General features: G+C 41.9%; 1 protein-coding gene across 2 annotated transcripts in view; it reads left to right on the top strand.

The window, feature by feature from the left end:
- The first annotated feature begins 16558 nt into the window (after positions 1–16558).
- fhod1 (formin homology 2 domain containing 1) overlaps positions 16559–18374 on the top strand; it is a 310142-nt gene continuing 308326 nt past the window's right edge. Inside the window, exon 1 of one of the 2 annotated variants that reach the window (XM_072547486.1) lies at positions 16559–16897. In XM_072547486.1, coding sequence (XP_072403587.1) covers positions 16733–16897 — 165 coding nt within the window. In that variant the 5' untranslated portion in view covers positions 16559–16732. The remainder of the gene's footprint in view (positions 16898–18374) is intronic. The other variant, XM_072547487.1, reaches the window with a different exon arrangement.

Here is an 18374-nt window from a genome sequence, read left to right as displayed (position 1 = left end):
GTGCCTTACTGAAGTCCATATACACCACATCAACTACTTTACCTTCATCCACCTGTTTTGTCACCTTCTCAAAGAACTTAATAAGGTTAGTGAGGCATGACCTACCCTTCACAAAACCGTGTTAACTATCTCTAATCAAATTATTCCTTTCCAGATGATTATAAATCTTATCTCTTATAACCTTTTCCAACACCTTGCCCACAACCGAAGTAAAGCTCACTGACCTATAATTACCAGGGTTGTTCTGACTCCCCTCCTTAAACAAGGGAACAACATTTGCTATCCTCCAGTCTTCTGGCACTACTCCTGTCAACAATGATGACATAAAGATTAAAGACAAAGACTCTGCAATCTCCTCCCTTGCTTCCCAGAGAATTCAAGGATAAATCCCATCCAGCCCAGGGGTCTTATCTATTTTCAGATCTTCCAAAATTGCTAAAACCTCCTCTTTGTCGACCTCAATCCCAACTAATCTTGGAGCCTGATCTCTGTACTCTCATTAACATTACCCTTTACCAATGAGAATAGTATTTGTCATAGTATAATAATATCATGAAAAGTATTCATTAAGTGCTTCCCCTATGTCCTCTGATTCCACACACAACTTTCCACAACTATCTTTGATTGGCCCTATTCTTCCTCTAGCCATTCTTTTATACCTGATATATCTTAGGGTTTTCCTTGATCCTATCTGCCAACAACTTCTTATGACCCCCCCCCCCCCCCCACTCTCTTCATAGTCCTCTCAGTGCCTAATTGAGAAACCAGGGAGGGGTAGATCCACCAAAATTCATCCCTTGTCCTTGCAGCCAAATCCCCCTCCGTAGTCTCACTTGCAACCATCTCCACCCCACTCCCACATCCCAGCCTGCCCTTTTTTTTAACTCTGTCCAAGAATCCAGCCATGATTCCCTGGTCAACACCTGCAACCATTACCATCAGTGGCCACTGCACCCAGTGGTCCTAGTGGAGAGCTACCAGTCTTGAACAGCAACCCTGATGTGAGCTTTACCCCTTATTGAGGACTTAATCTGCCAGGCAGCGCAATGCTGACCAAGTAATTGTCCTCTTACTGGGTAGTTGTGTCATGTCTCCTGATGGAATGAAACCTCTAGTTTCCACCAGTTCAGTGACACTCTGACACCAACACTATCCCCTTCTCACTGAGGTTCAGTTCGGAGAATTGCTCCCTGAACATTCAGTGTGGAAATGAACTCCTAGCTCCTCTACCTCCCCCTTTGTTTTCCAAAGGTTGATCTGTTCTTTGTTGTCTCGCTCTTGTTTCCTTTTCATGTTGTGATCCACTACTGCACTGTATCTGGGGACAAGTGGTTTATGTAGAATAATCAAAGCCATTAGTACATGCCATGCCATTTCCAGATAGATTTTAGCAACTTTGAATAACATTGGAAGCTGTCCTCAGTCATAGCAATAACCTTCATGCCTCAGATGTTAAATTGGAATCAATATTTCACTTGAAACACCAAAAAAAGAGACGTAAATGAGCCAACTCTGAAAACCTTTTATTGAAGTAACGATACACTCCAATTATAAATTCATCAAGGACTCCTGAATCAGTTGTTATCAGTGATGTCTGCCATGAAACACCAATAGCCATAAACGTGTACAGGCCCTAGAATCTTAAATGTTAAATGAAATGGATTCTGTTTACCTAATCATAATTGTCACACCTTTTTTTCCTATGAGGTTCTTGATTGTGCCAAAGAAGATCACAAACCTTGGAGAAGCAGGTACAATATTACAGCGGTTATGTTTCTGGAGTTCACATTATCAGAACAAGATTCCGGTTTGAGATTCTGAATGCAGCTTAAAAGAAACATTTGAAGTAAGCAGCTTATATCAGTGCAAGGTAATTGCTGTCAAATCCCACTGGATTCACTGCTATCCTTTGGACACATGAACTGCTCTGGCCTGTATGAGACTCTAGGTAGCCCCAATGTTGTACCCTCTGATGTGGCCTTCATAGTTCTAGAAATTGTTTCAAGCACAGTACAAACTGAAATGAGCACTAAATGACAGGCAATACCCAATTCCAATAACACAAATAAATGAATTAAACAATTCAATGTAGATTCTAAAGAGTACAAAATTCCAGTTAATCTGGGGAAATCTTTCCAAAGATATTTATAGACACAGTACTTTACCTTCAAATATAGACTTAATGAATTAGGTTGAGTGGAGAAAACAGGTAGCTTTAACAAACGCTCCCGCATCTTTCATTTGAGAGAAAATATTTGCGTATTAGTACAAACACATTAAAGATTCCTCTTTATATGAGGTACAAAAACTTTTCAGCAACCAATTTAGAACTTAAATTGTTTATTTACACAATTGTTTATGTTCCATAATAACAAATTGATTAAGTTTCTTTATGACAGGAAATCAATATTTAATAGATTGCCAGCACTAGAGATTTTAGGAAATCCTTCAAACTCTTCTCCAGGTTACTCCCAGCTAAATGTTTTCTTGGATACATTGACACACCTCAGAAGGCTTCAACATCACACTAATGCAAAGCAATTTAAAAACAGCCCTAAGTATCAAGTCATTTTTACAACTGAAATGTGATTAAGTATTGATACCTTCAATGTTTTCATCAGTTGAATGGTTTTGCAATTTAGTGGTCAAAGTGGTCCACTTTATCAGTGGTCAAACAACCTTCTAGTTTGTTCCACCAACAAAGTTGCCTTTAAATTATCCCCAACATTAATCATTTGTGTAGATGAGTAATAGACAGGCAACATTTCTAATTGTGAAAACGCTGAGACAGGGTTGAGCTGCTTGTATGTAAACCAAATGTACCTTGACTTGTACCATTTGCCTTTTCATAAAAAAAGCTGATGACATTATTATGAAAACAGCTGATCCTAGGACAGATTATGTTATGGATCATGAATCATGCTTCAAGACTGCACAAGTACAAAAACATGGCTCACGTCCCAGTACTTACTCTGATTCTGAGTCGAGTGTTTTTAGACCCCAAACAAACTGCCTTGGCGAAGTGTGATTGATTTGTAACAAAAGTTACCAGGAAAAGCTTTCATACATAGATCAGAAACTTTCTCATAATTATCTTCAATTTTCCCTTTAAGAATCTGAAATGAATTGCACAAGTAAAATAAAAAGACAGTGCAATTTTATGAATTTTTTCCATACTCTGACCTATCTTGTCTGTTTTCACGTGATCACGTTTGGGGTGTTGAAGATGAAAAAGCCCGGTTTCTCCATTCTTTCCACAATTCAGGATTCTGATACTACAGAGGGCAATCCCATGGTTTTTCTCTCACTTGCCTTCATTCCTTTAGCATATCATTTTTTTTTGGTATCATACTCAAGCTGTAGTCTGAACAGAGTACTGTATACTCAGATCCTGACTTGTATTATATTGATGTTTCTTTGTGAATTCCTGTTTTACATTGGCTGAAACATGTTGAATGTATCATTTGTCTTTTTCAACCTAATTTTTGAACATTGCAGCAGCATGCTTAGAATGTGTATTGCCTATTTTTTTCCATTCTGTCTGGAACTGGAAATTGAGGGGTGTCCTTGTAGAGATTTATAAAAGGGTCTTTTCCGTAGGATGAGGGAGTTCAAAACTAAGGGCATTTTTAAGGTGAGAGGAGAAAGATTTAAAAAGGACACAAGGGCAACTTTTTTACAGAGAGTGGTTCGTATGTGGGATGAATTGCCAGAAGAAGTGGTAGATTCAGGAACGGTTACAACATTTAAAAGTACATGAATAGGAAGGGTTTGGCGGGATATGGGTCAAACGCACCAGGTGGGACCGGTTTAGTTTCGGAACATGGTCAGTGTGGACCAGTTGGACTGAGGGTCAAGATTAGAGTGGTACTGAAAAAGCACAGCAGGTCAGGCAGCATCCGAGGAGCAGGAAAATCAACATTTCGGGCAAAAGCCGTATTCCTGATGAAGGGCATGATTCTAATAGTCAGGAAATATGCAACACATTACTCATTGACCTGTGGATTTGTTTGATCATGAGATGTTGAACAACAACGTGGGAGTGACCAAGCAAGACAAGATCCTGTACCAACTCCTTTCAACAATCTCTGAGGAAGCATGACCAAACTAACCACTGATTTACTGTTTGGCACACCAGACCCCAACGACCCATAACCTCCTTAACACCCTGAGAGCCAAAGTGCTTGGATAAACAAAGAGTGCTTGCAGCTAGCCAAATGCAGCTTTTAAGCTAAAATTCACTGCACCAATCTACAAATAGATTATTGGTGGAAGGTGTGATCAAATGTAACTATTTACTGTTATATTTGCTGTTATAACACTGGCTACAGTAAATCGTCAGAAAGAATGGCTTGTTAAGGTGGCATGGTTATTCAAGCTATCACAGTCTTTGCTGGCATTTGTGATTGGAGATTTCTTTATGGACCAGAGAGTCTGGTTAGCTCAGGTGACTAGTTGGCTGGCACATGGTTCAGGGTTCAAACCCTGCACTGGATTCAATCTTTGTTCCGGCTGTGATAGATTCTTGCACTGCCTACCTATAGTAAAAGAAAATCAGCACTTAACTGTAGTTCAGCAACCCTCAAATATTTGAGGAGAAGAAATAAGGCACGTCAATGTGTCGTATACTGTACTGTCAGAAATTGGACTCTACTACAATTTAGTGAAGTTAATTTCAAACTCTGACGATGCAATTCCATTTGGGAGTTGGGGTCCGTGGCAGTGGGGAGGCGGGTGGGGGACAGGTGGGGGATGGTGGTGGTGAAACCAAAAACATCATTCCAATGTCAAGCAGCAAATGACAAAGTAAAATGCTTGTACCAACAGCAAACCTGAGCATTGAAGAGCAACATCACCTTTATACATGGAGACTTCCATTGTGGTTCAAAGTGAACACTCTCTGTTCTGTTTCTATAGCTTTTCGCATCTTCCATTCAATAGGTAGAAAAATCTCTGTTTGGAATTCTGTGGATTTCATGAAATACAAATCTGCGAAATCCTTAACTGACGCCTTATTGGAAAAAGATTCACTGCAATCTATTGAGAAAAGTACTTTCCTGCGATTTGAATTGTTTAATTTCACATCTGAAACAAATATAAGTTAGATTGTCATTTTCTGCATGATCCAGTTTCAGAGCAGTCAGCCACACAGTATTCGAATAACATTGGTTATCATTAGTTGTTAGCTTTGAATCAATGGTAATACACTTGTCTTTCAGCTGGACGGAGATGGGTTCAAGTACCATTCCAGTGCCTGGAAGGTAGAATTAGGCTAACACTTCAATGCAGTACTGAGAGAGTCTAGTACTGTTGGAGATACCAACTTTGGATGAGATGTTAATCTGAGGTTGATGCACAGATCTATATTTTTCAGAAGATCTGGGGGAATTCCAATAACATTTCTATGGACTCTATGTGAATTTTACCTCAGTGCCCAGGGTCCCTGTGACAAGCAATTCAAATCTTTACCTCACATGACATCCAGACACCTATATTAACTATCAGGAAAAGCTATCAAGGTCAATAGGAATTGTGATCAAGAGCAGCAATTACTGTTAATCATTTTTCCGCCCTCTCTCTCAGTGAACCTCTGTAATCTTCTTGAAGGAATGGGATAATCCAAAGTGGAACTATTTCTGGGTAAAAAGGGAAAAGGAAATTCCATTTGACTGACACTGACTTTGGAAATACTTTCAACATTAGGGTTAGAGGTCAAAGCCTGGAATCATGTAAACAGACTATTGGATGCAGCAATGGGGAGTGGAAGGTAATACAGTTCGGTTGAATGCCAGTGACTAATAGTTTTCTTCATCTGTAATTATTTTTAATGTAGGATTATATAAAGCCACACACAAAAACACAACTATGTCAGTATTTATGCTTAACTTAATCTCCAACCAATCAGTTTCATAAATTATCTCAGATACAATACAAAGGCTGTGCAATCCAAATTCAAAATGTAGTCTTAATTATGTATGACAGGCATCTAGTTTACATTGCCATTAAGGCACTGCTGCTTCACAGTGCCAGGGATTTGGGTTTGATTCCACCATCGGGCAACTGTCTGTGTGGAATTTGCACATTCTCCCATGTCTGTATGGGTTTCCTCTGGGTGGTTTGGTTTCCTGCTGCAGTCCAAAAGTGTCCAGGTTAGGTAGATTGGCCACAGTATTCAGGGATGTGCAGGCTCGGTGGATTAGTCATGGGAAATGCAGGGTTACAGGGATGCGTTAGGGGAGGATGTTCTTCAGAGGGTAGAAATGGACTCACTGGGCCTAATGCCCTCTTCCTGTGCTGTCAGGATTCTATGATTTTAAGGTTATGAAGGGATCTCAAACTTAACAGACCTTCATTATATTTTGGTAGAAAGACTTTAGACTGTGACCTTTCCCCACTGTGCATTGGCAATAACTGCCCTACATGTTAGTTCTGCACCTGGACTGCCAATCTTATTACTTAGTAAAACTCTATCCCCTATATCCCCTGTCCTGCTCCTTTGTGAATGTGTAAAGGCTCCTCTTAGATAGAGTCATAGAGATGTTCAGCACAGAAACAGACCCTTCAGTCCAACTTGTCCATGCCAACCAGATATCCCAACCCAATCTAGTCCCACCTGCCAGCACCTGGCCCATATCCCTCTAACCCTTCCTAATCATATACCCATCCAGATGCCTTTTAAATGTTGCAATTGTACTAGCCTCTACCACTTCCTCTGGCATGTGACTGCATGTTCTGCACCCACACTGTGTAAACAAAATCCTCATGTATTCTTTATTTGATCTGTTTGTGACTACCTTATGCTTGCAGCTATTTGTTCTGGTCTTACCCATGCGTAATATTTCTTCATGTGCAATGGATTGAACTCCCCATAATTGTCAAGGTCTGTATTAGGTCTCCTGTTATTCTTCCTTTTCAGAGAACATTGCCCAAGCTTGCTGCTTGTGCTTGTAATCCCTCAATTCTGATGATTTTTATGAGCAATCCTAATTACTTTGAGGTATCAAACCATTGCACATTGGTCCAGTGACAACAATCTTATCCCTAAAGTGTGCATTCCAACCCCTAGCGCAGGACTCAATGCCAGAATGCAGATTTGGAGTGCTGTGTCATTACATACCTTCTGTCATTCAGATAGACTGAAGCCCTCTATCTGCCTGTTCAGATGTATGGAGTCCCTTAGGTGTGGATTTATGGGGAACAGAGCAGTTTTCCCAATGGTCTGATCAACATCCATCCCTTAACCTTCACCAGCATAAAGGATCGACTAATCTCTGTTTGACAGAGTTGGCTGTCTGTTATTGTTTGTATAACAGCAATGATTACATTTCAAGAGTGATTACTCGGCTGTGAGATCCTTTGGGGTATCCTGAGGATGTGAAGGGCACCCGAATTCTTAGTGCATTCCAAGTTGAGCTATTCTCCTTTTTGAATTGAAGGGGGCTTTGAGCCTGTTGTTATACTTCAGAAAGCCTCTTTCAGTGCTCTTCCGACCCAATGTTTGGTGTCTGGCCAATACCTCCCAAGTGGAAAGTTCAAAAACACAAAAGCATGATGCTATGTCTCTTAGCAATATCTGTCTTTCTTTTTGGCTTTCACTTAACATGAAGTAACCTTAAAACACTGCCCTTCATAGCTCAGATTTTGAATCAATAAATATATGATGTGGTATTGACCTATTCTGATTTAGAAAGGCCACAGACTTGATTTCTAGATTTTAAAGTGGGAAATGACTAGCAGTTCATTTGGAATAACTACCAGTGGCTCAGTGGCCCTGCACTAGGAAGGACCGCAAAACAAAAGTAGGATTTATCCATTCCAATCTCTTTCTGGAATTGCATCAATATAATTAGCAGCTTTAGCAGACTTAACACTGATGCACTCCCCTGGGGCCAAAGATAATTTCATAACATACTGCACAGAAAGCTATCAAAGATCAGTCATTGACTTTAGAGCTCTGCTCCAGTATGAGTAAAAGTCCGGAGTAGGCAACAGCTGTAAAAGAAATCTAAATAGAAATAGAGACAGAAATCCAGAAGCAAATCTGAAGTGGATTTGAATATATTTCAGAGGCTGGACCCATATCGTTGCCAATCCTAAGAGTATTTCCCAGCATAAAGAAAAATAACAGGATCCTGAAAACAGGAGAGTAAGGAGCAACTTTTTAAACTAATATCATGACCAGGTTTATCCTTGTTTAGATAAAATGTTTTTTTTTGAAACGGATGATGTGCCATTTTAATGTGTACTCATCAAGTGACAACAAATGGTTAAGGTTCAGGTGGACAGAATTTCTTTAACTGGACAAGGAAGTAAGGAGTTAGGTAAAAATACAAAGAAAAACATTTCGCCGCTCGCAGGCAAGTACACAAGTCAAACATTCAAAACTACTACACGTTACAGAGTAATTGGCCAAGCTAAAACTAACTAAGAAAATACCAGGTTAAGTAAGAGTTCACAGTTTGTCGCTGGCCTTTTGCTTTGGCTGTGGGCATGCAAAGAGAGTGTTTTCCTGCTGTCAGTTTAAGGTTGTAGCTGATTGTAGAATCACCACAGCGTGGAAGCAGACCATTCAGCCCATTGAGTCCGACACCAACCCTCCAAAGAGCATCCCACCCAGACCCATCCCTCTGCCCTATCCCTGTAACCCTGCTTATCCACCTAACCTGCATATCCTTGGACTGCGGGAGAAAATCAGAGCACCCAGAGGAAACATGCGGAGAATTTGCAAACTCCACACAGACAATCGCCCAAGGGTGGAATTGAATCCAGGTCCCTGGTGCTGTGAGGCAGCAGAGCTAATGTCACCCCGATGTCTTCTTTTTCTGGAAATGCTGTTGAGGAAACTGTGGTCTTCCTTTAAGAGTGCCCTGTTTACTGGCAGGGATACAATGACCCAGATCTTCTAATGGGAAGATTGTCACCCCAGCACTGTACACCAGAGTGGGGCACTCAGACCACGCTGGAATCCCCCAAGCAGCTGACTCCCTGGGAATTACCTGAAAGTTTAAACTTCCAGTGGGGAATAACCTGGCATCTGGAAGCCTCAAAAAAATTCCCAACTTAGTTGGATTTGGAAGTGCTCCAAGTGACTTAGATTAGTAGTTAGGCAGGAAATGTTAGAGGAAATAAAACCTGCTCTAACGAGGAATTAAATTGACCCCACTGATTCGGTCTTTGGCTTCAACTTGGATATGCCGCACAGAGCCAACTCAACCTGACCAGCGACTCCCCAGAACACCAGCTGTCTACCCAATTACACTCCTGCTTCTCCTCCTCCCCTATAGCTGAAAGGCCCAAACCTCACCTCCCCCCCTCCCCCCCCCCAACTAGGCCTGACATCCACCCCTGCAAGACCTGACCCCAATTTCCCCTGAAAACCACAGGACCCAACATTCGCTTTCCCTGACCCACTTTGGTATGGGTTCGACACTAACCCACTTTGTAACTGGCTACGTGCATTGCTGTACTACACTAAACTGCTTCCGCTGAGAAAGTTCGTGGCCCAGATGTTTGCACAAAGAACTCTTCTAAAGGCAAATGTGTATTGCCTTTTGTACAATTGGAATCAGAAGTTTGGTTTCCAATCCTGAAAGATATTACTAAACTTGAAAAGGTGCAGAAAAGATTGGTGGAGGCTGGTACAATTACAACATTTAAAAGGCATCTGGATGGGTATATGAATGGGAAGGGTTTAGAGGGATATGGTCCAAGTGGAACTAGATTAGATTGGGATACCTGGTCAGCATGGATGAGTTAGACCGAAGATTATGTGTCTGTGCTGTACATCTCTATGTTGCCAGGACTGGAGGGGTTGAGTTATTGGGAGAGATTGAATAGGCTGAGGGGTGACCTTAAAGACATTTATAAAATCAGGTAGGACATGGGTAGGGTAAATAGCTAAGGTCTTTTCCTTGGGGTGGGGGAGTTCAAAACTAGCGGGTATATTTTTGGGGTGAGAGGAGAATGATTTAAAAGGGACCTAAGGGGTAACTTTTTCACACTGCGATGGTTTGTATATGGAATGAGCTGCCAGAGGAAGTAGTGGATGCAGGTTCAGTTACAACATTTAACATAGGTATGTAAATAGGAAAGGTTTAGAGGGATATGGGCAAAATGCAAATATGTAGGACCAGCTTAGTTTGGGAAACTTGGTCAGCATCGATAAATTAGACCACAGCATCTGTTTCCATGCTGCATGACTCTATGACACTAATTGTCTTTAACACTGAGAAAGTTTCTTGGTAAATCTCTTCCTCCTGCAACTAGGCAAAATTTCCAATCTCATTTCAAATCTCCCAAACTTGTTTTTTTTCCCTAATAGAGTTCAAGGTTCCCTCCCATCTTACTATGTGGTGAATTCTGGCCATTTAGAGTCATAGAGTCATTGCTGTTTTATCCAGATGCTGGCTGCCTAACTTGTCTGTGAATTTCAGGAGTATTTTCGAAACCATTCGCCTCTCAAAACCCAATTCCAGGTAATGTGAATCATATGGGCCTTGTATCCAAATAAAAATGATTATATATCTTGGAGATGCCAACTCTCTTATCTTATGAAAGCAAATGAATAGTTTAAAACAAAACTGTTAATAGTTCAACATGCTTAACACCTTCCTGGGACCTTGGAACCTAGCAGTCTCAGGACTGTAACCACGTAGATTGCTGCTGTTGTCTCCAAGTGTGTACACCTTACAACTCCTTTACACCGAACCTCCCTTTAAATTTTACTAGCAATGTTGTTCAGGCTAGTGTTTAAGCAGGCTTCAGAACTGATCACATTTTACCCTTAGCTGAAGACACAGTCCTAAGATATATCAATTTTATAAACCTCGATTACAACAAGCAAAAAGAGGAAGAAAAGGCAGAACAAAAATGGCAACAACAACGTTAAAGCTCTTTTCAACAATACATTATTCAGTGAATGATGGCTAGGCAATTAAATGCATTGCAAGCTGTAATACAGTGGGATCTAGGTATCCTGGTACATGAAAACACAACACATTAGTAATGAGATATGGCAAGTGATTAGAAAGAAAAAATGAATATTGTTGTTGAATACAAGAAGAATCGAATATAAAAGTGGGATGTTTTGCTATAATTGTACAGAACATTGCTACAGCCAGAGTTGAAGTACTGTGTACAGTTTAATTTTCTTATTTAAGAAATGACATAATTGCATTAGAAACATTTCAGAGAAAGTTCACTTGTCTGATTCCTGAGATGAACGAGTTATCTTCTCTGGGAAGGTTGGGCTGGTTGACCCTGTAACCATTGGAATTCAGTGATAATCTTCTTGAAACATATAAGATCCTGAAAGACCTTGAAAAGGTGGATGCTGAAAAGATGTTTTATGTTGGGGCGGCACAGTGGTTCGTGGTTAGCACTGATAGCTTACAGTGCCAGTGTGGAAAAGCGTGATGCTAGAAAAGCACAGCAAGTCAGGCAGCATTCAAAGAGCAGGAGAGTCAACGTTTTGGACATAAGCCCTTCATCAGGAATGAGTGCCAGGGACTGTCTGTGTGGATTTTATACATTCTCCCCATGTCTGCGTGGGTTTTCTCCAGGTGCTCTGGTTTCCTCCCACAATCCAAAAATGTGCACGTTAGCTGGATTGGCCATGGGAAATTGCTCATAGTGTCCAGGGATGCGTAGGCTAAGTGGATTATCCATGGGGTTACAGGGATAGAATGGATCTGTTTGGGATGCTCCTTGGAGGGTTTGTGTGAACTTAATGGGCTGAATGGCCTGCTTCTACGCAGTAGGGATTCTATGATTCTTGTGGGCAAAACTAGACCAAGGAGCCAATCTTTAAAATTAAATGAATTGCTCACTTAAGAAGAATTAAGCAGTATTTTCTCTTTCAGAAAGTCATCAATCTGTGGAATTCCATTCACCAGAGAGCAGTGGAGACAGGGACAATTAAGATTTTTAAGGCAGAGTTAATACATTATTGACATACAAGGGAATGAAAGGGGCCACAAGGGGAAACAGAGAAGTGATTTTGAGGCCATAGGCAGTTCATTTGATTTTATCAAATGAGCAGGCTTGAAGGATGAAAGGCCCAATCTTTATAATTCACATGCTCATAAAGTTCATAATCAAATGTATAATAGTCTTTCCAACTCCATCCTTGGTGCTGCCTGATCATCGTCTAGCAAAACTCAGGTGTGGCTCAATGGTGCTTCCAAGTGAAACGGTTGTGGGTTCAAGTCCTACACTGAAGGCTTGAGTGTAAAATTAGGTTGAGCTTTCAGTGCAGTATTTGATGAGTGCTGCCTTTTGGATGCAATGTAAAGCCAAAGCTCAGTATGGCCTCTCTCTGACAAAGTTGCAATGGCACTAATCAAAGAGCTGGGAGGTTCTGTCATGGCCAATATTTATCCCTCAACAAAAATAGATTATCTGCTCACTCTCACATTGCTATTGGTCACAGCTTGGTGTGTCAAAATTGGCCGCTGAGCTTCCTGCATTACAATAGTGACAACAAATATACTTCACTACATACAAACGTGCCCATACATCCTGATGTTGTGAAAGATGCTATTTAAAGGTTCACTTTGATTCTTTATCAAGGCTAGAATAGACAGGGTTTCTGCTCGTGAGGGTACCTAGTGATACCCTCTAACAAGTGATGTCAGGTTGGGACACTATCTCTGGACTGCCCTGTATAGAATAGTTGACATTAATTTCCCGGCTGCCCACAGGATGCCTATTTGAATGAGATATCACTGGAATTCCAGTACTCTGCAGTGTGAGTCATCACTGACAGGAAAAAAAGAGAGTAAAATAACAAAAAAATGGAGCTTAAAAAAGTCAGGCAGGAAATATTAAGAAAGAAAAGGGCAACTCATTGATTCAAATCTCAAAACAGGGAGAACAATGAATAGACAAACTGTCTACAAGCCTTGCTTGAAAAGACAGAATTAATCCTACAGCCTCATGTTTACTTTTATCCTTTCTTCAAGCACCAACCTTGGGGATTGATGAATTTATCTTATTAATTCACAGTAATGCAATGTGGGCCATCAGTTCACCCAGTTATCAATATCAAGGGTACAGGAGTGGACAAGGGTTGGAGGATGCAGTTACTGAGAGTGATGAGATTGCGTGCAGTGAGAAATTTGGGACATGTGCAGTTACTGGGTAAGGTAAAAACAATGACTGCAGATGCTGAAAATCAAATACTGGATTAGTGGTGCTGGAAGAGCACAGCAGTTCAGGCAGCATCCAACGAGCAGCGGTTCAAGTAGGTGTGTGTACTTAACAGGAGGGATTGAGACATCAAATAATATTCATGCAAACTAAAGTCAAATGTTGCATAGCCTTAGGAGACTGAGGTTAAATTAAAAAATGTTTTTATGAAATGCAAAATAAGGAGCAATTTTTCAGACTCTGGCCCTTACTTTTTCCACAACTGATAGAGATTGGTTGGCACATCAGCAGCAGCCTCCCTTTGATTGGTTAGAAGGCACTGGCATCATGGTTCAACCACACATCGTAACAATATTGGTGGCACAACCAAAACCCACCAACAACTGCAGCCAATGTCAGGTTCAGGACTAGTGCAAGTGCACCAACTGCAATCAGCTCCCAGAGTTATTTACAGTCCCAGTCCCTCGACAAAATTCACTGTGCAATGTATTACAAATATAAGTTATGCCAATTCATTATAACCAAAGACCGGCTGGGCTAGTTAGTTGGTTGTACAGCATATGTTCAGGACAATTATGGAAATAATATGCAGCTTTGTCATCAGCAGAGACAGGGAGAGAGAGAAGTGCATAATGGAGACTTGACAGCAACCATGTATGAAAGAGCTGCATTCAGAACAATGAATTTTATATTGTAAGAAAGAGTTCACGGGCTTACTCTGTACGAGAAAGAATTACTTCAAGGTAACAACAAGCTAGAGATGCAAGTGGCTCAGAACAGTGGCACTTGAGAAAGACTTTGCAGCCTCGAAGAGCCTTTCCTTTTCTATCATGGTGTGAGGCCATCATTGGCAAGGCCAGAAAATGATTGACCATTCCTAACTGCCCTTGAACTGAGTGATTTGTTAGACCATGTCGGAGGTCAGTTAAGAGTCAACCACATCGTTGCGAGTCTGGAGTCACATGTAGGCCAGACCGGGGAAGGATGCAGACGTGAAGGGGATAAAGGATTGGACGGCCCAGTTCTCAAAGAATATGACCTCGGCCTTGCTTCAATTGACCTTGGCTCCTGAGACCAGTTTGAACAGCAGATCTGAGCGGAAATTGGCGACATCGTCCATGTACAATGAGGCCGTGAGCTGCAGGCCTCTGCTGTCTGGAATAGTCAGGCTCACATTCATCCTGATGGACTGGGTGAAAGGCTCTATGCAGTACACAAATGGGGCAGGAGAGAATGGGCAGCCTTGCCTGACTCCGGGTCTGAACGGGGAGCTTTCTGATTCCGATCCATTGATTGAGACTGCGCTCACTATGTTGGTGTAGAGCAGTGGGATCCAATTGTGAATTCCTTCTCAAAGCCCATTTTGGAGAACACATCCCACATGTAGGAGTGTGATAGGCCCTGTCGAAGGCCCTCTCCTGGTCCAGGCTGATGAGGCAGGCATTCATACCCCTGTCTTGCATCTCTGGGGAGTGCAAGGCTCTCAGAGATCATACTGCCCAGTACAGCACAGGGTTGAACTGCCCTAGTTGCCGATGACCTTAGACAGGATTTTGTAATCTGCATTCAGCAATGAGATTGGTCACTAATTTCTGACTTCCTCCCTCTCCTCCTTCCGCTTGTAGATGAGGGTAATGATGCCTTTCCTCACAGATTCACACATACTAACTGCAGGAAGTATACTGTCATATACCTCTAACAGGTCCTGGCTAATCAAGTCCCACAGAGCTGAACACAACTCAATCGATTCTGGGAGTTTTATTCTTTTCTAAAGACTCAGGGCCTTGGTCAGCTCATCCAGAGATAATGGCTGGTCCAGCCTCTCTTGCATGCTGTTGTCTATGACCTCTGTGATAGAGGACAGGAAAGACTAAGCCATATGATCTGCTTATTTACTTTGTTGCTATTTTCAGAACTGTCCTGTGAGAAAATGGGCTGCTTTTTTTCCCCTACATTGTTATTATTAACATTATCCGTCACATTATTACACTTCAAAAGTGCTTCACTTGGTGCTGGAAATATGAAGCCATGAAAAGAGTTATGTAAAGGTTCTTTATTTTGTTTCAGTTGTCTGGTGTCTGACATAAGGGTCTTTTACTCAGATTGTCTCCTCATGGTGAGTTTTCTCAGGCTGTTTGAGCTGGAAGTGCATTCCAGCCCAGTCTAACCCTCCCAACAGGGGTCACTAGATACCATTGAACGCTCCCACTTTGTGATCAAGTCTGGAGGGGGATGATCTAAATATGACAATTTTAAAACAAGAATTGTTGTAGGGATGTGGGTGACACCACCAATGCTTTATTTGTCAGGCATCACTCGTTATGTTTTGAAGGTGGCCGGGGACTTCTTTTTAACCTAATAATTGAGTTTACAACTGATTGGCTTCCTGAACGACTTCATGGGGCAGTGCGTGTGGTCACGTGGGGGTAATATTGGGTAGTGCTATTCTCAGAAGGACACTCCTGAAAGCAGGACTCCACAGTGAACATCATTGCACTCCTGTAATGATCAGACCACCTCAAGGATTTCTGATATTCAGCAGAACAATCTGTCATGTGTGTTATGAACCGGAGGGCGGCGTTTTGCCATGGTTACCTGTTTTCAGTTTTCTTTTATTTTAAAAAGTAATACACTTGAAGAACAGTTTAATTCCTATATATTCCGGGAGGTTCGATATTGCTATGAGGGGCACTGTGCTGGACTGTTTAAATGAATTTCACAATGATCTTATTAAAATGATGCCTAGTTATTTCTGAAGATAGTTATTTCCGGCAGGATGTCTGAAACAATAAAGCACAGACATTCTCATAATAGTCTCAATATTATGATGCTTTAAAAAAACACGATTAATAAAATGTCTTGCAGCAACTTAAAACTAACTTGTTAGGAAAGAAGTTCCATTTTTCAGCTTCTTTGGTGTACCTTAGTAATATCTGAGTCTTCATGTTCAAAAAATGTCCTGTTAAATGCGGGGAGGAAAAAAATGTGCACAGTAAGATCCCGGAAAGGTGAATGATTAGCGAATCTATTTTTTCGTGATATTAGCTAAGGGGAAGGCGTTGTAGGCAAAACACCAGAGGAATTCCCACTCCAGCAGGCAATCCCAATGTGTCCGTGGAAGAATTGCAACCTGCCACCAGTTCGTTGGACACGAACTGAAACTTCAACTCGGTCTTGCACGCAAAGAAGTGTTAGCTCCCTGTGGGAATATGCTCCGCTGCCCATGACTCATTATTTACGCCAGTGCTGGGAATGCAACAGGTTTTGTTGGACTCAGTGCCTTGTTTATTTTCAGGCGACCGGTTGTAAATGGCAACAAGCGAGAGCAAATTAAAAATAGCGCCCGTCCTGAAATGTGAAGAGAATGAGTTCAGTCAGTGACAAGTCGCGTCCGTTCCCTCTTTAAGCCGCTGCCTGAGTGAGTCTTACTTCCGGGTTGCGTCAAGGTCTGCTTCGCTGAGATAGCTCCTTCAGGGATACAGTCTGGGATTAGGGCCACTCTCTAACACACACACACACACACCGGGACTGTGTGTCCTTTACCAACTCGGTTTATGTGCAGTGTTAAGGAAGGAGTTTGACTATGGCGACTATAACGTGCAGAGTGCAGTATCTGGATGACACGGACCCGTTCGTTTGCACCAACTTCCCTGAGCCCAGGAGACCGCCGACCTACAACTTGTATGAAACCATCCCTTTAATAGAGCAAGTGGCGGGAGTTCACAAGCTGCTGGACTCCCCGCTAAAGGTAAGCTTCATTCTGAGGGCAAGAGACTGACTCATGGTTCGCCCTGGACTTTTTAGACAATCGTCGATAAACACAGTATCGCCCCCTCTCCCCCTCCCCCCATCCCGGGTGGAGGCTATTGCCCTGTTGCTGCAAAGCTCCTCCACAGGTGTACTCATAGGAAAGGGGACAAACCCTGGCTCAGGGAGCTCAGCTTTCTCATTACCTTTCACTGTCAGTTCTAGTTAGATCCTCTGTTCTAAAATAAAAAATGTCATCCGATTTGAATTTCGTAACTGACTTCCTCTGGTTAGACACTGGGTTTCTTTTGAACAATGGGGGGTGACCTCGAATGTCCATAAACACTTGAAAGCGTTAAAGGGACCATTGCCCTCTTCCCCCCCCCCCCCCCCCCCGAAACATTTAAAATGGCTTGGACTCTCCGGATTGTGCAATTACCATTTGAAAGGTGCCAGCATCTTCCAAGCAGTTTGAAGGGTATCCTTCTGGCAGCCAATTCTGTTCTTCGTTTCTGTTATCCTCCCTCCCTTTATTGGATTGTTTTGTTGAATCTTTCTGCCTGATGATTGTGAAGTCTTTTTAAAAATATATTCCTGTTGGTGCATTGAGAAATGTGGTAGCTGGAATTCATGACCCCTCCATACTGTTAGTTGGAATACCCACATCTTGTGTTGTCGGTAATAATTAGCGGTTAAGGTCCTGTACAAGTGCAGCTAGAACTACAGAAAGGGACAGGACGCTCGAATGTCAGATTGCCTCAAGCCAGTGAGTTCAACACCAACTCCGCCCCCTTCGACGGTTGACAATTTAAATTCACTTTGATGACAGTAAAACCATCATGAAACTGCTGGTTTGTTGACAATTCCAAGCTGTTCCAGTGGTATCCTTTTGGGGAAGAAGCATACCATCCTTACCCAGTCTGGTTTATATACAACTCCAGACCCACACACTTTTTATTCTGACTCTTGAATGGCAGTTCTAGATTGCCAGGTCCTGGCTCAGTGCTGATGTACAAAAGAGGAATATTGTGTATAACAGACATCTGGCGAACATATTGATGGCTTGGCACACATTGTAATCTACTGTAACCACAGTATCCTAAAGGCATTGTTGATACAGAATGACCGTGGTGGGAAATTCATTGTTTTCCTGTACACTCACTTCCATGTTCTTGGCTTATTTGGACTGTTGTTCAAAAGCAGTATTCCTGATTTTAAAATACCGTGTTAAATGTTTGTTGTTCATTGGTAGCATTCTTGCTTCTGAGTCAGAGTTGTGGGTTCAAAGCCCACACTTGAGCACATAAACAGGGCAGTCTTGAGGAAGTGCTGCACTGTGTGTCACCATTCGGTCTAGTCATTAATCTGTTCTGTCAGGTGGATACACAGGATCCCATGCTGTTATTTGAAGATCTCCCAGTGTCAGGGCCAATGTTTGTAGTTCACAATAATTAAATGCTTCTGATATCTTTGCTGAG

This window comes from Chiloscyllium punctatum, chromosome 26 (assembly GCF_047496795.1).
Source record: "Chiloscyllium punctatum isolate Juve2018m chromosome 26, sChiPun1.3, whole genome shotgun sequence".
Taxonomy (NCBI): domain Eukaryota; kingdom Metazoa; phylum Chordata; class Chondrichthyes; order Orectolobiformes; family Hemiscylliidae; genus Chiloscyllium; species Chiloscyllium punctatum.
Note: the sequence above shows the minus strand (reverse complement) of the source record. Positions and strands in the feature narration are given on the sequence as shown.